Below are 23,136 nucleotides of genomic sequence, written 5' to 3' on the forward strand. Positions count from 1 at the left end.
AGCCCAAGGGAGGGTGGGGCCCAGGAAGAGCCACAGCTCGGGGTCCTTGGTTTGAAGGGGAGTGAGCACCACCCCCACTGCTTAAGATCAACACCACAGCCTCGTGGTCAGGGCAGACAAATTGGCAGAAGGTCTGCAGGGGGCTGGGGATTCAAAGCCAGGTCACCACCACACCCTCCCCATTGGAACAGCCCAGCAGGCACAGAAGGGTGGTGTCCACTTCCAGCACAGCTCCGTGGCAGCAGGCACGGAGCATTCTTCCCTGGATAGTGGCACCTGGCACCAGACAGATGTGGGCTCCAGACAAGCTGTTCCAGGGCAGCTCCATTTTCAGAATCTCTGACTTCCCATTGCCCCGCTTGGGTCCATCCCCAGGCCTGATGCCCAGGCTGGCAGCCTTCGACATGCCCACCAGGTGGCTGCCCTACAGCCCCTAGCACTAGCAGTCTCCAGCCACAGCTCCTCTATACCCACCAGGCCTCTGAGAGGACACGAGCCATAAATGGGCCAGGGCACAGCCTCACTCACCCCTTGCGGATGATGATAATGATGGCCCCCAAGAGGAGGATAAGGACAGCAAGTCCCCCTGCACAGATGCCCAGGATGAGTCCCATCTCCTCCGATCGCTGGGATACCTCCAGGGGCCGCTTGCTTTCCTTGCAGGCAGCTGGGGAGAACAAAGCAAGACAAAGGATCAGAGGGGAGATAAGGCCCACCTGTCCCCTGCCTGCAGGAGTCTGAGCCACAGTGACTAAACCAGGTTGAACAAACAAACACACATGCACCAAGACAGCTGCCCGTCTCCTCAACACATGTCTCCTCACCACCCCTCATACCTTCTGGATCCCTGTGTCAGAGGCTTTACTTGCACTGTGTCCCTGTCAGGAATAGCCCCCTCTCCTCTCTACTTTCTCAAATCCTCCCCATCCTATGGCGAATGGAGGCTGGAGGATGCCTGGGGCCTTCAGGCCCGCCCTCTTGCCTTCCTGGGAGGTGATGGGGGAGAGAATTATGTACGGAGGCTGTACTGAGAGCATCTCCAGATGGGGTACCAACCATGTTCCTTGTCTGGGAACAGGGACAACCCCTACACTGCAGGGTCTATGTGTCCCTACCTCTCCCCCACCACAAGAAAGGAGGCAGACACAGAATGCAGAACCAATGCCCAGTACCCATCATCCCCATGGCCCAACCATAATGACTGCCCCTCCACAAGCCTGTGCCAAGCTCCTGCCAAGGCCCCTTCTGTGACCATGAGAGGAGGTTGTCCCTGCTGCCAGTTTGGGAGAAGGAGCCCTTGGGGTGGGCACAGAGGGGCCAAAAACGGAAGTTTCCGAACCCAGGCCTGCAAGCCCCTCTCCTCTGCTCCCTTACCCTGGGTGTTCAGGGTTTACCCCACAGAGCCCAGCAAGTGAGAAACCCACCCCTGAAGGACTGAACCCAGCGGGACTTACCTTTCCTGGCAATGCGGATGCAATTCAGCCGGGTCTCCTGGAGGCACAGATGGGGGGGTCTCAGCATTGCTGAAGCCCGACCTGACCCTCCCCGGGGAGGGAACCTCGTACAGCTTGTCTTGGGTCTGGTCTGGACTTGTCGGGTGCGGACCGTAATTAAAGACACCCAAGCCGGCAGTAGGGCCTGGGGGCACCAGGTGGGGAGGGGCCGAGAGGGGAGGGGTCTGCAAAGAAGGCAATGCCCCAGGTAAAGGGAATGAGATCCGCGGGAACTCGGAAAGAAAGGGGGCGGGGCCTCAGACAAGAGGGCAGGGTCAAGGTTCGGGGGTCTGGCTGGGAAGGAGGAAGCCTGGGAAGGAGGGATACAAGGAGGGAGGAGCTTGGAGGAGGGCGGTGCTTCAGGGAGGAGGCGGGTCCTAGGCCTGGAGATTCTGGTGCAAGCAGGAGCCTGGGTAGAAGACCAGGGCCTCGGGGAGCGGGCAGAGACTAGACTTGGGGCTTGGACAGAAAGGTGTCTAGTTAAAAAAAAAAAAAAAAAGACTCAGGAAGGGGGTAGTGTTGGAGAGAAGGAGCCTCAGTTCAGGAGGGCGGGGCTCAGACGAGGGGGCGGAGTTCAGGAGAGGAGGAAGGGGCTATAGGAGGGCGAGGGCCAGGAGAGGGGGCAGGATCAGGAGAGCGGGCGAGGTCTGGGTCTCCGGCCTCTGTGGCTATCCCTCTAAGGTGTCCCCAGCCTGTCCCCCAGCCGCCCCCACTACGACCCCGGCCGGTCCCTCACCCCCTTCAGGTGGCTTGTTGCCTGGAAGTAGATGAGGTAGGCCTTTCTAGGCTCAAGCGGTGGGTTCCAGAAGCCGCGATAGGTCTGGTTGTCACCCACGGTGAAGGGCATGGCCTCGGGCAAACTGCTGGCAGCCAGTTCCGCCCCGAAGTAATGCACCAGGCCGCGGGCCAGCGCTGCGTCGAAGGTCAGGGGCACTGGAAAGCAGTCCTGGCCGCCTGGCTCCCGCCGCAGCCTCCGCGGCCGCTCCTCCTCCACAATCACCTGGTACACGCTGCGGGGGAGGGGAGAGCACGGTGATCCCGGGGACCAGGAACAGGGAGAGCACCTGGGGGCTAAGGGCACGGGTTTGGGGCTTAGCTCTGCCTCTTACGAGCTAGACAAGTCACTTAACTTCCCTGGGCCTCGGTTTTCCCCTCGGTAGAATGAGTTATCACGAGACTGTTCCACGTGGTAGTTGTGGGGAAGTTGGCAAATTTAGCAAGCGGCCAGTGCCTGGCAGCTGTTAATTACTGTGACTAACTCGGGCTGAAAGAATGTGGGCCCTGCTCAGGGGAGCCCAGCCCTAAAGCCCACCCTGACTCAGGTCCTGGGAACCCACAGTCTCAAGCTCCACCCCCCAATACCATGGCTCCCTTCTGGGCCTCTTCAACTAGAGTTAGACAAGATGCATTCATTCATTCAGAAAGTGTTTACTGAGCTCAGGCAAGGGGCCTGAGCTAAGCACTTGGGGTCTAGGCTTCCTGGAACTGACCTACTGTGGGGCAGACGGTCACTGAGCAAGCAAACAAGGACCCACTAATACTACCTCCCAGTACCCTCTCCAAACCCTGAGGCTGCCTTCAGTCTGCAGCGCTGAACCCACTGCCTCGGTCCTAACTAATCGTGTTCCCTGGTCTATATTCCTTCTGATTTGTGTCTCCTGGCCCAGAGTTGTGTGTGTCTATTTATTTTTATCACTTTGCTGAATAGCCTTTTGCTGTGAGCTCCTCCAAATCCTCTATGAAACAAAGCCAAGAGTAAATAAATGAATGCTGATAAATTTAAATACTTCTAAACACAGCCTTGGCCACATCTTGGCCTGTGACACCACCCCAAACTAACAGCCTGCACTTTGGGAAGTAGAAATGCCTTTGCTTTGCTCTCCAGCTGTTTATTTCAAGCTTCCAAGTTGTGGGGGAATCACCCCAGCATCCTGGGAGTTTGGCCACACAGGTTTGTTCCCTGTCACTAGCACGTTACAAACACCAGCCCTCCAAGGTCCCTCTCAGCCTCCATTTCCCAGGCGGAGGTCAGGCTGCCCCTGACCCCAAGTCCGACCAGGAGATGGTAATAATCAACATTAGCCATAAACAAAGCACCTCTTGATCTGATATGATCCCTATTAGACAGATAAGGAAAGAGATCTCAGAGAGGTGGAGGGCCATACGCAAGGTTGCACAGCCATCATACCTCTCCCTCCTCACCATGTTCCACCACCACCCCCAGCCCCACCCAGCCTTGTCATCATCATCCCTAAGGGACACGGGCCAGGCTGGCTCACAGGACCCCTCAAAAGGACAAGGAAACGAGAAGGTGCTGCTGGGTTTCCCAAGTCCTCCCCGATCAGGAGCTTCAGGGCCCTAAGGCTCCTGCAAAATGCAAAATGCCCCTCAGATGCCCTGACTTTTTTCCTGGGTCTCCCCTGAGACTCTGGGAATCACTCCAGCACAGGCTCTGCAGTGGCGATATGGGGGAGGCAAAGCAGGAGAAAAGCGTGGACGGGGGAGTGAGGAAGTGAGGGGTGTCAAGGACACCTGGGCAACCCACTACCTTCTTGAGGGGGCTTAATAGGCCCCTCCCATGCCCAAATACATGCTGTCACCCTTTCCCAGTACATGTACCTTTGTGGAAGGAAGGGGTGGACCAGAGGTGTAGGGAGCCTCTGTGACTTCAAGAAAAGGTACCAGCTTTTCAGACAAACCTGGGTTCCAAACCCCAGCTCTATTACTCACCAACTGTGTGGCCTGAGAGGCAAGCCTATTTCCTGATGTGCAAAATGAAGGTACTAGTCCCCACTCCACAGGTTGCCATGAGGTAAAGCCCCCAGCATGGTGTCTGGCTGACAGTGAGTACATCCATAAACCCCACAAACACCCTCATGCTCTCTCACATACATACACACTCACACCTCCACACCACACATTGCACACATAGATCCCATGTCTTTCTCTCTCACACACACACACATCAGCTTCTCTCCAGCAGAGGCAGCCACCATGGCATCAGCAACCCCAGCTTCCTCTGGGGAGAAGGAAGGGGAAAAGACAAGCTCTTGGTCCTTCCAGAGACATGGCGCTATCCGGCTGGCTGCACTAGCCTTCTAGAAAGCCCATCCCTATGTCTGTCTCCCTGGGCAGAACCTTCCAGGAAATAAGCTGAGAAGAAATAAGGCCCCCTAAATAAGTTCATTTCTCCGAGGTGCCTGAGGTAAGGCCTCTGGAAAGGCCTGGACAGTCACCTCTCCAGGCTAGACACTGTCCAGATACCCATGGCCTCCGAGGGAGTGACTTCAGGCTTTTCACCTGCCCAGGATCACAGAACATCTTCCTCCAGACACTCTGAACCCTGAGTGGGAGACTGAGGGAGAACAAGGGTGAGCTGGCCTGAGGGAGAGCGGGAGTTCTGGGTCAGAGAAGGGGCCTCTTCGCTATGGACCTGACCTCCCAACCCTCCATCCAGGCTTTCCCACCTGATGGGCGCACCACGGCCCTGTGCCGGCCTCAGCAGCACGGTGATGGTGTTCTCAGACTCGCCCAGGGGAGACGGCATGTCAGCATAATCAAAGCTGGGAGCTGAGGAAGGGGACAGGGACATAAGCACGGAGCCTGGCCATTGGACAAGGAAGGCCAGGCCTCCAGCCTCCTTGACCCGTCCTCAGATCTCTTCCCCTTCAGCTTTAGCCTCCCTCTGGCCTGAGCTTCTCTGACCCCTAACCTGAGCCCTCTGATTTCACTGACCACAGTCTTCTGAACCCTCTGACTTAATCCTCCCTGACCTCTGACCTCAACCCCTATACATTTATCTCAGCAGGGACCCTCTGTAATCACCCCCAGGATGCCCCCCAGGCCCTGTCCTCCCATAGAACCCTGGGATTGTGAGCCTCCTCCAAAGGGGCCAGGCCTGGGAGGGAGAGGGGGGCTCACCTGAGATGTTGGTGGTGATCTCGGTGAGTGCTGCCTGGCCGAAGCCTTTGCCTGTACGGGCCCGCACAGAGAACAGGTAGGTGGTGCCTGGGTGCAGGTTGGAGAAGACATGGTAGGTCTCATTACGCAGCTTGGAGATGGTACGTCGTGGGCCTGGTACGTTTACCACTGGGTCTGATGACTCGATGCTCTGGTAGCTGATCTGGGGGCAGGATGGACAGATAGGCAGGCACAGGGATGGGGAAGGGCATTACTGGCCCCGCAGCCTCCCACCCATCATGGTTCAGGTGAGCTAGGGATAAGGCTGGGCAAAGGGAGGGGCTCAGTGGGACTGTGGGTGCCCCTTAGCCCAGGCCTCTGGGCACCTTCCCCACTCCTGCCGTCAAGGCCTCTGTCCCCATAACCTACAGGGTATCGACTCTGGTCATAGTAGAAGGAACCACAATGATCACCTCTGTCCCACCATGAACCCCCCTTTCCAAACCATATGCTCACCTTCTACCAGGAGTCCCCACCATAATCGGGTCCAAACCTACCTCATACTGAGTAATGAGGCCATTGGGTTCCTGGGGCTCCTCCCACTTGAGGAAGATCATGTCCTCCAGTGGAGTAAAGGTCAGGGACTCAGCCGCGATCCCACCAGGCACTGCAAGAGAAAGGTGGAATGGGGCAGGGGAAAGCGGGCTTTGGAGCCAGATTCCTGCGTTCAAATTCCAGCCTTGCCATTTCCTAGCTGATATGCTTGGACTACTCAACCTATCTGAGCCTCAGTTCCCTCATCTGTGCAATGGGGGTAATAATAACCCCTCCCTAACCAGAATGAAATGATGTGATGTACATAAAGCAATTTCATATGGTTCAACCTATTCCCAAGCAATCAAAAAGGGTAGCTGGCATTTTCATTCCTGTGCAGGTTGTATTCATAAAAGAAGAACGTTTGAATGCTCCTTTTGATCCAGTTGAGTGATTTTCAGAAAATAGATAAATTTGCCAGAGAAATGAAAACAATTGCATTAGAATGGTGGGTTTATGGATGGCGATATTTTGTTGTCTAAAAATTTCTAATTACACAAACAATGTGTTCAATGTAGAAAATCAAAATAAGCATAGGAAAAATAAGCACCTATAATTCCATTACCCAGAGATTAAATACTGTTAATATTTCAGCATAAACTCTTTTGGGCATAGTTTTGTTTTGTTTTGTCTGTATCATCTTAACAGCAATCATAAGGAATTTCTTCTAGGGAGAGAGCAGCCTTTGTTTGGGAAAACACCTTAATAAACCACTGTGGGGAAGCTGAAATCCTAAGGCAGAGGAAAGCAGAAACCAAGAAAACAATCCATGAAAGCCATAGTGTTCTGTGTGAAAATGAACGGTTACCAAGGCAACACCACCACCTACCCGCCAAAATGATAAAATAAAAAAGACAATTCCAAGTGTTGGTGAGAAGGCAGAGCAACTGAAATTTTCACACATGGCTAGTGGGCCATGTGTAAATTGATGCACCCACTTGGGAACTGGATATATCTATTTATTATGAACACACCATCAGAAATGTGTAGATCAACTGGAAAAAAAATATCTACAAAGGTTTTTCTTTTCAGCACAATTTAAAATAACTGAACACTGGAAACAACCCAAATGCCCCAAAATAGTAAATATAGGATAGGTCAATGTGGTGTATTCACATAAGAGTCTATTCAGCAATGAGAATGAATTCTTGAAAACCGTGTGCAACATGGCTGATCTCTCAAGTATTGAGTTGAGAGAAAGAAGCCAGTCTTTTATACAGTATATAAAAATACACACTGTATGATTCCACTGATATAAAGTTCAGAACCAAGCAAAATTTAATCTATGGCATTATGGGTTGGGAGAATGGTTACCCTTCAGAGGTTGTGAGTGGGAGGGTGCATGAAGGATGGCTTCTGAGATCTGGTTACGCTATTTCTTGGTCTGGGTGTGGGTTATCCCAACGTGTCCAGTCTGTGAGAATTCACTGAGCTGACCACTTAAGATAAACATACTTCCTATAAGAATTATACTAATACTTAAATGAAAAGTAAAATAATAATAATAATAACAATAAGCAGTTATTGAAGGGAGGGGGAAAGAGAGGGGCAGAGAAAGAAGAAAGAAGGTGAAGCAGCCCAAATGAGACCTGGTCAGAGTGGGGTGAAATGGCCACAACAATGTATCTGGAGAGGCAAGGGGGAGGGGCAGAGGTCAAAAGATTTTAAGGATAGAGTGATCTTATGTTGAACTTGAGGTTGTTTATGAAGGGTAGCAGAATATGCCCCTTTGGCATAAGAATTATTTTGAACTGAAAATTGAGAGGGAAATTGAGGAGAAGAAGATACAGCAGATACTCGAATAAAGTCCTTTCATTCAGTGTCGTTTCATTATAACATTGGTAAGAAAAGAAATCAATTCCCGGCTGGGGTCACTGGTCTGTATGGAATTTATATATTCTCTCCATGTCTGCATCGGTTTTCCCTGGGGACTCCAGTTTCCTCCCACATCCCAAAACTGTGCATGTGAGGTAAATGGGCGTGTCTAAACGGTCCCTGTCTGAGTGAGTGTGGGTGCGTGTGTGTAAGTGACAGACGGGCGTCCTGTCCAGGCTGGGGTCCTGCCTCGCACCCTGAGCTGCTGGGAGAGGATCCAGCCATTCTCGACCCTGAACTAGAATAAGCAGGTTGGAAAAAAATTATCTTACTTGTTTTTATTCATCTTTCTTAAATGTATGTATAGCTGACATTTATTTCAATGTTTAATGTTAGACGTGTTTAGGGTCTTTATTTAGAAGTTTGGTGATGTTTTTGTAACCAGAAATATGCAGTAGGAACTTAACTCTTGTTTATGGTAATTAGCCTAGGGTAAAATTGGTTTCTGTTCTACGTTGTTTCACTTAAAGTTGCAGTTTCTAAGAACCTATTGATGATGTTAAGTGAGGACTTACTGTACAAAAGAAGCTCTCTGCCCCTCCCCCTATTTGCCTAAAAGCAAGACAGAATTTGTAAAGGTGCTCCCCTTCCCCTCTCTACCAGGAAGGGAAGAAGTTAATCTTTCTGAGACAACTCTAGATCAGAAGAATCTACATAAATTTTACTAACTAGCCCTTATTTACCATTAGTTTCCCCACATTTTTACCTTTGCATAATTTGCTACCCCAAGAATCTCAAAGTCCTTTTCCTTTGTCTTGTCAGGTCTCTAAAAATTCACTGGTCTTGTTATGATGCCCAAGTTCTAACCACCCCTTGATTACTCATCACTGAGTCCTCACTCCCATGTGTATGTGTGATGCACATGGTAATAAACTCCTGAGCTTTTCTATTAATCTGTCTTTTCTTAATCTGATTTATTGCGCCCCCATCAATGAACCTCAGATGGATAGAAGGGGATAAAAAGTTAAGTTTTTCCTTCTCTACGTTTGCAATTCTTCAGAGTGAACCCCTGCACTCCTCACTCCCACCTGCAGCAGATCGTCACCGCAGCTCACAGGGCCTGGGGCACACGTGCTGCCATGGGTGAGTGGGGTTTCGTGAAAATTCAAGGAAGGAGCTGACTTTTGTGTCTGGGCCACTGCTGTGCAGAGCAGAAAATTGCACATGTGGGGAGGCAAGAAAAACTATCAACCAAGGAGCTTAGCGCATATGAGGATTTGCAGGAATCTGGGGGAAGGCTTTGGACCTATACTAGGGGAAGAACGTAGCTGTTAAGATTGAAAAGTCTGAAGCAGATGGCCAGGTTTGAAACCCAGCTCTGCAGCCCATCTATTAGCTATGTGCCCTCATCTGTAAAATGGAGATAGTAATAGTTGCCTACCACAGAGGGTTGTCATGGAATTCTATGCATTCATATATGAAAAGCATTCAGAATAATGCTTGACAGGTATTAAATACTTAATAAGTATTAGCTTCACATAAATAACAATAACAGAATGCACATTTTTTCAAGTACACATGGAACATTTACCAAAATTTAACTTTATGTTAGGACATAAAGTGAGGATCAAATTTCAAAAAGGACTAAAATTAGAGTATATACGCTGACCACAGTGGAATTAAATTAGAAATCAATAATAAAAAGATAATTAGAAAAGTCCCAATTGCTTAGAAATTAAGCGACATAATTCTAAATAACTCTTGGGTCAAAGAAAAAATCATAACAGAAAACAGAAAATATTTTGAAATGAATGATAATGAAAATAGGACATGTCAAAACTCATGGGATATAGCTAAAGCAAGAATTAGGGGGAAATCTACAGCTTTAAATGCATACATTAGAAATAAAGAAAGGCTCAAAATCAATGATCTAACAAGCTTCCATCCCAAAAAGCTAAAGGAACAGTCTATCAACTCCAAAGAAAGTACAAAAAGGGAAATAAAGAATAGAAAATATACAATAAAGAAAATCAACTAAGCCAAAAGTTGTTTCTTTGGAAAGATTAATAAAATTTATACACCCCTAGCAAGAGTAACCAAGAAAACAGAGAAAACACGAATTGCCAATATCAGAAATGAAAAAGGGGATATCACATAGACCCCACAGACATTAAATGAATATAACAAGAGAATATTATAACCAACTTTACGTCAAGAAATTTAACAAGTCAGGTGAAATAAACAAAGTCCTTAAAAACACAGTGCACCAAAACCAATACAAGAATAGAAAACCTGAATATTCTAATATCTGTTTTAAAAATTAAAAACTGTTCTTAAAAAAACCTCATCACAAAGAAAACTCCAGGCCCAAATGGCTTCACTGCTGAATTCTTCCAAAATTTAAAGAAGAAATTATACCAATTAACCCAAAGGCTTCCAGAGAATACATATTAGCTATCATTACTTTGTTGTTATACAGTTGGTTTAATCCTAAGCAAAAAATTCCCTATAAAAATTTCAGTCTCAGACGTGAGGTGTTTGTGGGAGGCGCGGAGGGCCCTGGGAAATCAGACTGGGGCTCTTACCGTCCTCATCCGTCTGGAAGGTGAGCTCCTTGCCCTCCTTGCGCCCCTCAGGGTTAGTGAGGACAAGCCTTACGTGAACATTCCGGTAGGGCAGCAGGTTCTTGATGGTGTAGCGGCTGACACCCCGCTCCATCTTCACACACTCCCGGATAGTCTGGTTGTGGCTGCTGCCCAGGGTGTAGTGATAGCACAGGGACAGGGTGTAGGTGTGGCAACGCGTCACATTGTAGCCCAGAGGTTCCCACTGCAGGGTCAGCTGGCGGGCTTGGATCTCGGCGAAAGCCAGGCCTTTGGGGGCTCTCATGGGCTCTGGGGAAGCCGAGAAGCAGAGAGAAAGAAAAGGAAACAGGAAGAGAAAAAGAAGAGGGGTTAGAGAAAGAACATTAGTCAGCTGACTGAGATCATCCCTCCTTTGCTCCCAAGAGCTCGAGGGAATCCCTAGAACATTGAAAATTGAACAGGGAGTAAAAGTGTGTGTTTCGGAGTCAGGTGGAGCTACATGTGAATCCTGGCTCTGCCGCTTGCAGCGGGCAACCACTGAGTCACTTTACCTCTCTGAGCCTTAGTTTCCTCACCTGCAAAATGGGATGATAATAATAGGCCTACCTCATAAGATGGTTGTGAAGTTTAATACTTGCAAAGCACGTGCAACAATGGCTAAAACACAACAGGCCCTCACAAATGTTAGCTATAATCTTGTTTTAATAACACAGTTCACCTCCTAATTTCTGGATGACTTCAGGCCAGTATAAATCAACCTATTGCTGTATTTTTCTTAACTGATTAATTCCAAAGTTGTTCTGAAACATACGATAATATATAGGAATCAAGATGATGGGGAAATGAGAGCTAAGTAGTTAAATAATGCCAGAGAATGTTAGGGGAACAGAAATGCATGCCCTTAGGTCCCATGTGAGGTCTAAAGATAAGATTCAAATTGAGTAGTGAGTTCCTTGGCTGCCAAAGCTAAAAAGGAAATACAATCTGTTATATAATAATAAAATAATAGTAATAATAATAATGATGATGATGATGGCAATTACAGCCTCTTGAGGACTCGGTGGAGCCAGAAAGTTGCCCCATTTTATGAATAAAGAAACTGGGGCTTCTGAAGCAAAGCCAGGATGGAGCCCAGGGGCTCAGCCCCTAGTCCTGCATCTTGCACTGACCAGCTATGTGATTGTAAGCACATCTCTGGGCCTCAATTTCCTCACCTGTAAAATGAGGGAAGAGGTCAAGATAACTTGTAAGGATCCTTTTCTCTTTTGCACCCTGACTGTTCAATGTAGTTTCGTTACCCTTAAGTTCTGTGAGCACCACCAAAGCGTCCACAATTAGAGGGTCTCAGGATACACCTTAATGAACAGGTGAAGAGCCTGCTTAGCCTCTTGGGATGATTAACTACAACCCTATTATAGTTTTTTATGTGATGAAATTGCTCAGGACGGACTTGACAAAGATGCAGAGGGAAACATCAGCCCAGGCTGCTCTTTACTCAGCGTGCATGGGGAGCACAGCCTTAGAGGCTGGCCCCATGGACAGCACAATACAAGTTTCTGTTTCCACCAGGGAGCTTTCCTTTCTTGCCTGAGCCATGGGCAAACATCATGTTTTCAGTCATATAACGGGCCACCACAAAGGTATTTCAGCACCTGCTAGGAGCAAGGCCCACCACAAAGGTATTTCAGCACCTGCTAGGAGCAAGGCCCACCTTTTGACCTCCTACAGAGTCTGGTTCCCTTCTCCCCATGAGTACGGCGGGCTAGATCCCTATCCGATAAGGACAATCAAGGGCTGGCTCCCACTGCTAACTACAACCTGGGGGCTGCTGGCTGCAAGCCCACTTACCACACTTATGTTTTCTCTCCTGTCCCGGTCCACAGAGATTTTCCTAATGTTTTTCTATGTCGTTTTGTTTTAACCCATCATTCTTATGTGTTTGCAGTGGAAGAGACAGACTGTGTGTGCTCATTCTGCCATCTTGCTCAGAGGTCCTTGCTTTATTTCCTGACTTTTTGGCTCTGGTCCTGCCTGTCCCTTGTGTAATGTCCCAAGGTATCTATGGGAGCCAAAATACCACTGCTTCATTTGCACTAATGAGAGCAGGTCTCGGTCCCTGCAGCTCTGCTCATACCATCCCTACCCCCGGGAATACCTGCCCCACATTCCTTTCCATCCTTCCAGGCTTGACCAAAATGCACTGCTTCTGTTGCCCTCCTGCAGCATTTAGAGAAGGGCATGGAAAGTTAAATGTAAACCGGTGACGCAGGCTGGGTCGGGATTATTACAAACAGGACAGTAAGCCTCCCATCCAAACAAGGGCAGGGGCTGCCTAGCTCCAGACAATGCTGCCATACAGGACTACAGGCTCAGGGTAGCCAGGTCCTCCTATTTTTTAGGAGAAATCTGAAATTCAGATTTTTATGTGAAGCCTCCAGATTTTGAAATACTGGCAACCTGCTCCACCTGGTTCTTTAAAACCATTTTGCAGGGCACAAAATAGCAACCTCTCACTTGGAAGATGAAACCTCCCATTCTCATAATGGGGTATTTCATTCTCCAACAGCTGAGTCTACCTCGCTAGACTGAGAGGTCTTTGAAAAGAAAGCTCATTTTTCTCTTCTCTCCCCACCCTGAACAAATCTGGGCAGATCCAGAGGCTCAAATAGTTTGTTGACTACGGACTGATATGTTGATTGAGGGGTGTGAATTCATGAGTCTCTCTGTGTTTCCAAAAACCATCTGGCACCCAGACACGCTCTCTTCAGCTGCCAGCACACACTGACAAAACAGAACCTGGGGACCTCAAAGCCCTACCCCTCCATAGTCCGTGGAGCTGCAGGCCGCTCAGAGATCAAAGGTCAAATTTCACATTAAAACAAGGAGGCTAACAGTTAACATCTGTTACATTAGGCCACAATGTAGTTTAATAACGCTAATGAGGATACAATAACCCCGAACCACTCAACTATTCCTCAGGGAAGAGGCTATGGAGTGGGGTCCAGTGCTCCAAGCTTCAAGTCCTATCCCCACCCCTCATTAGCTCTGCGACTTCAGGCAAGTGACTGGACCCCCTTGGAATGTCAGGTTCCTTGACTAAAAACATGGAGATAATAACGCCTTCTTTAAAGAGCAAGTGTGAGGGTTACATGCGATGAATCAAACTGCCCAGCCTATGGAAATTAATTAATTAATTAATGTGTGGGCACTAAGGTGAGATACTGGTAACCGCATAAATTAGCACAACCATTTTTTAAAGCAATCTATATCTAAGCCCTTTCTTAAACCACTCCTGGCGGATTATGTTAAAGAAACAACTCTGGGGGGAAATAAAGCACTATAAGCACTAAGTTTTACAATATGGTATCATTTATAATAATAGGAATCTAGGAACAAATAGTCCAGCAATATGGAGACACTCAGTGGACTTCTATAGCCAATAAACATAATTATAAGCAACATAACACATGTAACAACACCAAGCAAAGGCAGCAGAATACAAATGCTTTCTCCATCGTTATGACAAGGGTGTAAAAATATGTACAGTACACATATGGGCAGAGATTTGAAGAAGACAGAAAAACTGAAACAGCTGTTGGGCTAGGATGGTGAGGTTTAGAATGATTTTTAAAAATGCCTTTTACTGACATTACATTATTGTTTTTATGGTAAATAATATTGTGGGAGGGGAGTTTCAGGGGGATAGAGGAGATGACAACACAGCTGGTCAACAACAAAACAACCACTGGCTGAGGCCCCTGAGTAAGGAGGGGGTGGTGAAGTCAGCCAAGGAGGGGTTGGTGAAGTCAGCGACAAAAAGCTGTAATTAAGAGGGGCGGGATGAGTTGTTTGGGTCCTGTCTGTCTGGTCCTTGCCTGAGCTGCCATCCTGGCCAACCTGTGTAAAGTGTTTAGCAGTGCCTGGCACCAAGTGGGTTCTCAGCCCTTGGTGGCAGCTGTCATTTGTTGTTTCAAACACTGGATTGAAATCAGGACATTCAAACTTGGGTTCTGACTCTGCTATGGACTCACTATGTAGATTTGGGCAAGTGACTAAATCTCAGTTTGCTCATCTGTAAAATGGAAACAATCAACAGCTATCACCAGGAAACCTGGGTTCTTGACCCATTGTGGGATCACAGGCAAGTGCCTGCACCTCTCTGGGTTTCAGTTTCTCCATGTGTACACTAAGGAGAGTGGACCAGAGATTCTCTATAGACCCTAGCTCTGATTTCTTTTATTCTAAGTACTTAATTCTAAGTAAAAGTTTCTTTTCTTCTGACCAGAACTGGCTTTGAAGAGTTAAAAACACCATAATAATGACAGGTGTCATTTCCTGAATGCTTAACTGTGTGTTAGACACTATATTTCACATGTATTTAATTCATTTATATGCAATTACCTGCATTTAACCCAAAACACAGGAGGGCCCCAGGGAGCGTGCTTCACAAGTCCACTCTTTTCCATTTACACTTATTCCCTCAAATCTAAGAACTAAATCAGGGGTTCTCAGCATGACCAACATTTTGGACTAGATAATTCCTTGTTGCGGGGAACGGCGGGGGGGCTGTTTATGTAGAAAGTTTAACCGCTTCCCTGACTCCCTGCACCCTTTGATGCCCTGAGCACCCAGTTGTGACAATCAATGTCTCCAGACACTGCAAATGTTTCCTGGAGGACAAATCACCCCTGGTTGAGAAAGACCAGGATGAGGGCTTTTAACCTCATCCTGTCTCATAGCTTTAAGTACCATTTACACCATATCTATATTGATGACTTTCAAATTTATATCTGCGGCCCGAACCTCTTCCCTGAACTCCACACTCACAAATCCATCTGCCTGATGGATATCTCCACTCGAACGCCTAATCGGCATCTCAAAGTGAACAGTTCCAACACAAAACTCCTGATCTACAAATCCCCATCACACCTGCTCCTCCCACAGGCTTCTCCTTCATAATAAATGACAACTCCATCCTTCCAGCTGCTCAAGCAAAACACCTTGGAGCCATCCTTGACTTCTCTCTACTTCCCTCTCTCTCATTGCATGTCCAATCCATCAACAAACACAGTGCTACCATCAGAAACAACCCAGAATCTAACCACTTTTCATTAGCTTTCCCACACTTCCTCCCCGCAGCCAGCCTCCATCATTTCTCAGCTGGATTCTTGCAATAGCATCCTCACTGGTCTCTCCTCTAGTCCCCTTGCCCTCCTAGAGTCTATTCTCCACAAAAGTGCCAGAATCATCCTTTCAAGCAGAGCAGGGGATGTTGTTCTTGCTCTCCAAACCCTGCAATGTCTCCCCAGGTCACTCAGCGTAAAATGGCCCTGAGTCCCACACCCCCAGCATGAGTGTGACCTCCTCTCCTGCCATCTCCCCCTCAGTCATTGGACCACAGTTACACTGGTCTCTTGTTGCTCCTCACACATGCCAAGCATGCTCCAGTCTCCAGGCCCTTGAGTTTGCTGTTCAGTCAGCCAGAAATGATCCTTCACCCAGCAATGCCTCCAGCTTCCTGCTCAGCTCAGCCTCTCACCTCCTTCAGGCCTCTGCTGAAATGTGTGCTTCTCTGCAAACAGGTCCCTTGAGCCTTTTTAAAATAACAATCCTCCTACCCCCACAGCCCATCTCCCTCCCAGCTTTATTCTTCACCACACTTATCATCTTCTGACAAACTATATACTTCACTTGTTTACTGTCCTCCTGCCCCACCAGAATGTGAGTTCCACATGCAGAACTCACAGGCTAGTGGTCTTTGTCTGGGTCCCAGTCTTACGGCCCTAGCAACTACAATAGTACCTGAAACATAACAGCCACTCAATAAACATTTGTTGAATGAATCTTTACACTTACCCTGTATAGTAAAGATTGTTATTATTCCCATTGTATAAAACAAGAGGACTAAAGTTCTGAGAGGTTAAGTAGCCTGACCCAGATCCCTCAGCTAGAAAGTAATTCCCACTGGGATACTCAGACCCACCACCCAAGGGTTTCCCTAGATGTGACATTAAACTGGATTTTAGGAGGTTCCAGATTAGCTTTTAAAAATACTTAAGACTATCGATTGACCAAAATAAATAAATAAACCTTGACCTAAATCTTTTACCTTATCCAAAAATTAACTCAAAATGGATCATAGACTTAAGTGTAAAATGTAAAACTATAACACTTTTAGGAAGTAAAAAAAGAGAGAGAGAGAGAAAATCTTTGGGATCTAGAGTTAGGCAAGTAGTTCTTTAACTTGGCACTAGAAGCACAATCCATAAAAGGAAATTTTGATAAACTGGCCCTCATCAAAATTAAAAATGGTTGCTCTGTAGAAGACTAGGAAAGAGGATAAAAAGACAAGTTAAAAGCTGGGAGAAGATATTTACAAACTACATACCCAACAAAGGACCAGTATCTAAAAGGTGTACAGAAGTGCTCGCTTCGGCAGCACATATACTAAAAGGTGTACAGAAATCACAAAACTCAACAGTAAAAAACGAATAATCCAATTAGAAAATGGGCAAAGACATGAGCAATTCACCAAAGAGGAATACAGATGGCAAATAGCACATGAAAAGATATTCAACATCATTATGCATTAAAAAGAAATGAAAACTAAGACCAGGATGGGATATTACTACACACCTCTGAAAATGGCTAAAATAACAAAAATAATGACAACACCAATTGCTGGCAAGGAAGAAGAGAACAGGATCACTCATACATCGCCAGTGAAAATGTAAAACAATATAGTCAATCTGGCAGTTTCTGATAAAACTAAATATGCAATTACTGTATAATCCATTGACTACACCCTAGGGCATTTATCCCAGAAAAATGAAAGTTTATAGTCATGCAAAAACCTGTACATGAATGTTCATAGAAGCTTTATTTGTAATAGCCAAAAACTGGAGCCAGTCCAAATGTCCTTCAACAAGTGAATAGTTAAATAAACTGTGGTATATCCACACCATGGAATACTATTCAGCAATAAAAAAAGAACGGACTATTGATATACATAACTTGAATGAATCTCCAAGTAATTATGCTGAGAAAAAAAGTCAATCTCAGTGCCAAGACAATTCAATGGGAAAAGAAGAGTCTTTTCAATAAATGCTTCAATAAATGGAACAATTGGATATCCACAGGCAAAAGAATAAAGTTGGATGCCTACCTCACACCATATACAAAAATGAACTCAAAATAGATCAAGGACTTAAATCAGGGGTGTCAAAACTGCTGCCCGTTCGCAAACTGCGGTCCGCAATCCATTGTTAATTGACCCACAGCAAATTCCGAAAATATATTTAGTTTACTTAAATAAACCAGGTGAGGCAATAGTACTTCACCTCGTGAGTGAGTGGCTGTTTGTATATTTTACCGCATATGGCCCTTGGTAAAAAACGTTGAAAATAGTTTGGACACCCCTGACCTAAACGTAAGAGCTAAAACTATAAAACTCTCAGAAAAAAACAAAAACGATGGATTGGGCAATTATTTTTTAGACATAACATCAAAAGCACAAACAACAAAAGAAAAAAAATAGGCTTCATCAAAATTAAAAATTTTTTTGTGCTTCAAAGGACACCATCAAGAAAATTAAAAGACAACCTAAAAAGTGGAAGAAAATATCTGCAAATACTGTGTTTCCCCAAAAATAAGACCTAGCCAGACGATCAGCCCTAATGCATCTTTTGGAGCAAAAATTAATATAAGAACCGGTATTATATTATATTATATTATATTATATTATATTATATTATATTACATCCTTTTATATAAGACCTGGTCTTATATTAAAATGAGACTGGGTCTTATATTAATTTTTGCTCCAAAAGATGTATTAGAGCTGATGGTCCAGCCAGGTCTTATTTTCGGGGAAACATGGTACTTCTGATAAGGGTCTAGTATCCAGAATATATAAAGACCTCTTACAACTCAATAATAAAAAGTCAAAAACCCAACTTAAAAGTAAGTCAAGGATCTGAATAGACATTTCTACAGAGAAGACAATCAAATGCCCAGTGAGCGCATGAAAAAATGTTCAATCATTAACCATCAGGAAAATGCAAATCAAAACCACAATGGAATACCACTTCACACCGCTAGGAGGGTTATAATCAGAAAACAAAGTAATAACAAGTGATGGTGACAATGTAGAGAAACTGGAACCCTCATACATTGCTGATGGGAATGTAAAACAGGAAAAGTCAAGCAGTTCCTCAAAGGTTAAACATAGTTACCATATGACATACACAAAGGGTGCCAAAAAAATGTATACACATTTTAAGAAAGGAAAAACTGTATTAAAATTATACTACTCAATATATACCGATAACAAAAGATGAATACAAATTATGTTTATACATTTTTTGGCACCCCCAGTATATGCTATATACCCAAGAGAAATGAAAACATATGTCCACACAAAACCTGTACACACATATTCATAGAAATATTGTTCATAATAGCCAAAAAGAATAAACAACCAAAATGACCACCAACAGATGAACAGATAAATAAATTGTGGTATGTCCATACAATGGAATATTATTCAGCAATAAAAAGGAATAAAGTACTGACATCCACAACATGGAAAGACCTTAAAAACATTATCCTAAGTGAAAGAAGCCAGTCACAAAAGACTATATATTGTATGATTCCATTTATATGAAATGTCCAAAAGAGTCAAATCTATAGGGACAGAAAGTAAATTAGTGGTTGCCTAGGGTTGGAAGTGTTAAAAGGAAATGGGGCAGGGGGACTGCTAAAGGGTGTAAGTTTTCCTTTTGGGGTGGTGAAAATGTTCTAAAATTGATTATGGTGATGGTTGTACAACTTTACAAATATACTAAAAAACATTGAATTGTACACTCTAACGAGTGAATTGTATGAGATGTGAATTATATCTCAATGAAACTCAAAGTATCAAATTAAAAAGTCAATTCCAAAAGTTATATACTATATGATTTCATGATTTGTATAACATTTTTGAAATAAAATTTTATGAATGAAGGACAGATTTGTGGTTATCAGGGGTTAGGATAAAGGAAGGCATAAAGGTGAGTGTGGATATGAAAAAAGCAACGCTAAGGATTCTCAAATTGGTTGAACTGTTCAGCACCTTAACCGTGGTGGTAAATATACAAAACTACACATGTGGTAATCTCTATAGAACTAAACACACACATATACACAAATGACAACAAGTGAAACTAGGGAAGTCTGAATAAGATCTGTACATTGTATCAATGTCAATATGTTGATGGTGACATATTATACTACAGTTTTGCAAAATGTTACCATTGCAGGAAACAGCAGTAAGGACATGGGGAATTCTCTGTATTTTTTCTTAAAACTGCATAAGAATCTACAATTACTGCAATAAAAATTCCAATAAAAAAACCCGCTGAAATCACAGAGTGAGAAAATGGTTCTGTTCTCAATCTCTCTTCAGATTAAACAAAAAAAAGAGGCTCTTCCCGTGCAGGTGTGCCATCTCTCCTAACAGCTGCTTCACGCGTTTTAACATGGAAGAGCGGACCTCAGACTCAAATGCCCAGACAAGAGAATGCAAGAGGTAGAATTTAATAACACACTGGTATTTAATGTTTAAGTTGTTTATCTAGATGATATAATATAAAATTAAGAACACAGATTCTGGAGCCAGCCAGGCAAGAGTTCCAATGCCATCTCTGCCACTAGCTGTGTGACTTTGGGCCAATCACATGACAAGAGTATCTTGATGGGGTTGGGAGTTTTATATCGGTGTGTGTGTGTCTGTGTGTGTGTGTGTGTGTGTGTGTGTGTGTGAGCACGCACATGCGCGTACACATACATATGTGTCTGGCACAGAAGTTTTAGCTGTCATTATTATCTTTACCACAACAAAGATGAGCAAACATCACAACAGTTTAGAAAGTTTTAGAAGCACAGATGCGTGCTCCTTCGCCCCTCGGTTTCCCCGAGCCCACCCGTGTCCAGGAGGCACCCACCTGCGCACTTGGTGCGGCTGACCAGGGGCGGCCCCGGGCGGCCGGTGCCGCCGTCCCCGGGGCGCGTGAGCAGCACGCTGATCTCATACTCGGTGTCGGGGTCCAGGTGCCAGAGTTTGTAGGTCTGTAGGCTGACCGCGTGCACCTCGGCCCATGGGCCGCGCGCCATACGGTACTCGATCTCCTTGCGCACGATCGGGCCGTCGCCAATGATGGAGTTGGTGTTGAGCTGGATGATGAGGTAGGTGGGACCCGCGCGCAGCAGCTGCGGGGGTGCGATGGGAGTGGGGGGTTCTGCGAGGACAGGGCGGAGAGGCGAAGCCAACGGTGCGGCTGTGAGGTCCTGGCCCCCAGCTCCCCATCCAAATCCCGAAGAGCCCTCCCTGTCCTCTCACACCCCTCATGCAACTAACTCCCAAGTCTTGGGCCCCCTTGAAATGTCCCGGCCTTAAGGGGAGGCTCGCTCCAAAGGCTGACCCCTCCCTCACCCCTCAGCCCAGACCCTCTCCCTCATTCCCTTCCAAATCCCAAATCCTCGCTTCCACAGGCTGACCGCATGACCCCTCGGGGTCCCGAGTCCTTACAGCCAGGCCCAGCCTAGCGGAGCTCACACCCTGACCCTGTCCCTCCGCAGGCCCGCCTCCCAGTCAGACCCCGCCCCTGGGAGCCCCCCCCTCGCCGGCCCCGCCCCTCGGAGGGAGCAGATGCCCCCTCGGCGACCGTGCCTGTGCTGACCCTTGACGATGAGCTCTGCGAAGTTGGAGACGCCTGCGCCGCGCGGGGCCTGGGACACGCAGCGGTACAAGTCCTGCTCCTCGCGGCCCACGGCGGCCAGCGGGAAGGTGGCCAGGAAGCGACGGTGGCTGATGTGCCGCACTCCAGCCGCGGGCACCAGCGCCCCGCTCTGCCGCTGCTCGAGGAGAGGGGCGATGTCAGGGACGCCAGGGTGGGGGGAGTCCTAACCCCCCACGAATCGGGCGAGTCAGGCGAGTAACTGTCCTGGCCCCACTTAGCTGTCCCTACTACGCTGGGGGCCCATGGGGTTCCTGCAACCGGCTGCGCCACAGGAACCAAAGGTAGTCGCTCTGCCTTTGATGGAGAGTGTAGCTGGGGAATCCTGGAGCTGCGCTCTGTCCTGGGGCAACGGAGGCTCCCAAGAGGGCAGAGCAGAACCTAGGCTTGTGCCCGGGGCTGGAGGTTGAAGGAAGGAGTCAGCTCCTGACTTGGGGGCCAGGGCCCGAAGTCCTCCTCACACCTTTGGCCAAGGTCCCCGCCCGCCCCCTCACCTGCAGGAGGAAGCGCTCTGCCTCGGCAGCTCTGCCTGTCGCCATACACTGGAAAGAGGCGTTCTGGCCCGCGTTGACCTCCACGTCGCCCAGGCGGGAGAAGTGAGGGGACTTTGCTGCGGAAACAGAGCCAAGGCGTGAGCTGGGCCTATGTCCCCTAGAGGCAGGAACCGTGGCCACCCGCACCCCTCACCTTGTGCCCGCGTGGGCTGGGACTCACCGCAGGGGTAGCTGAGAAGCAGGATGTCATCTAGGCCCATGTAGCCCCTGCGGTCTGGGGAGATGAGGGCCTCAAACAGCACCTGGGGAAGGCGGGAAGGTCCCTGTCATACTGACTGGCCTCCAGCCTTGCCTGAGGAGGAGCCACAAGAGCCCCCTTTTAGCTCTGCTCCAGCCCCATCTGCAACCAGCAGAGGTCAGTCCCACTCACAATGACCCTTCCAACCATGCCAGCTAGTGGGGAAGGTGGGGTGTCAGCAGCCAGGGCTGACAAGGTCAAGGCCAGAGGTTCTATCCCATTCCTTGATCCCAAGGTCATTTACCTTGAGTAGCAAAACTCTTCCCAGCCAGACAGGGTTTCTGGGTCAGTGCAGTTCCACCTCACCCTTGACCCCTGCCATAGACTATTCATTCCTATTAAGAATGACCTCTGCTGCTGAACCCAGACTGAACCATCACTGAAACCCAATGCTGACCACAGATTAATCCCTGACCTTGACCACATATTGACCCTGATGCTGAACACAAACTAATTCCAACCTCAGCCCTTGCTTACTCTGACCTCAAGCTGACACCCCTCAACCTGCTACCCCCAGGTATAGGCTGACCACAGACTGAATCCAGCCCACCTGATATTCATTGGGCCAAAAGGTGCTGACAGCCAGCTCAGCCTGGTGCCACTGACGGCCATGGGATCCAGTCATATTCCAGACAGCGCTGCCCAGGGGACCCCCGTTGACACGCACGTAAATACCCAAGGTGCCTGGGCTGTGCCCATCCCTGCTGTACAGGAAGTAGCTAAACTGCACACAGTGGGTGTCATTCTCGCTCAGGCTCTGGAAGATGACATGGGCTCGCTGGCCTGGGGCGTGCTGGGAAGCATTGACCAACAAGTAGGAGCCTAGAAAGAGAAGAGGAAGAGTTAGGAGCTGAGGAGAACTTGGGGGAGGACCAGGGTCATCAGGTGGACAGAGGAGGAGGCAGAAACAAAGGAGTCCAGGCATTTGGACCAACATGAGTCAGGGATTCTGAGTTCTGGTCCCAGCTCTGATTCACTGGGTAAGTCCCTTCACTTCCCTGCATCTGTTTCCCAAAGGAGAGAGTTAGAGCAGCAAAAAAAAACCACAAATCTGACTGTGTCAAACCTTTTATGGCTCCTTACCACCTACAATCATAATCCAAGCTCATGCTGATCCAAGGCTTTCCCCACATTCTAAGCTGTCCTTGGAGGCAGGGACTAGGTCATTCATCTCAGGAT

General features: G+C 47.3%; 1 protein-coding gene across 6 annotated transcripts in view; it reads right to left on the reverse strand.

Annotated features, from left to right (window-relative positions):
• The window catches only part of PTPRU (protein tyrosine phosphatase receptor type U), a 76,055-nt gene that overhangs the window by 35,045 nt on the left and 17,874 nt on the right, over positions 1-23,136 (reverse strand). For all 6 annotated transcript variants that reach the window (XM_081055235.1, XM_081055236.1, XM_081055234.1 and 3 more), the window contains exons 3-14: positions 22,508-22,779; positions 21,880-21,961; positions 21,660-21,775; positions 21,109-21,283; positions 20,374-20,667; positions 10,388-10,696; positions 5,951-6,060; positions 5,415-5,616; positions 4,961-5,063; positions 2,230-2,503; positions 1,455-1,491; positions 529-667 (exon numbers count right to left, since the gene is read on the reverse strand). In XM_081055235.1, coding sequence (XP_080911361.1) covers positions 529-667; positions 1,455-1,491; positions 2,230-2,503; positions 4,961-5,063; positions 5,415-5,616; positions 5,951-6,060; positions 10,388-10,696; positions 20,374-20,667; positions 21,109-21,283; positions 21,660-21,775; positions 21,880-21,961; positions 22,508-22,779 — 2,113 coding nt within the window. The remainder of the gene's footprint in view (positions 1-528; positions 668-1,454; positions 1,492-2,229; positions 2,504-4,960; positions 5,064-5,414; positions 5,617-5,950; positions 6,061-10,387; positions 10,697-20,373; positions 20,668-21,108; positions 21,284-21,659; positions 21,776-21,879; positions 21,962-22,507; positions 22,780-23,136) is intronic.

Source organism: Rhinolophus hipposideros (assembly GCF_964194185.1).
Source record: "Rhinolophus hipposideros genome assembly, chromosome: 8".
In the NCBI taxonomy this organism is placed as follows: domain Eukaryota; kingdom Metazoa; phylum Chordata; class Mammalia; order Chiroptera; family Rhinolophidae; genus Rhinolophus; species Rhinolophus hipposideros.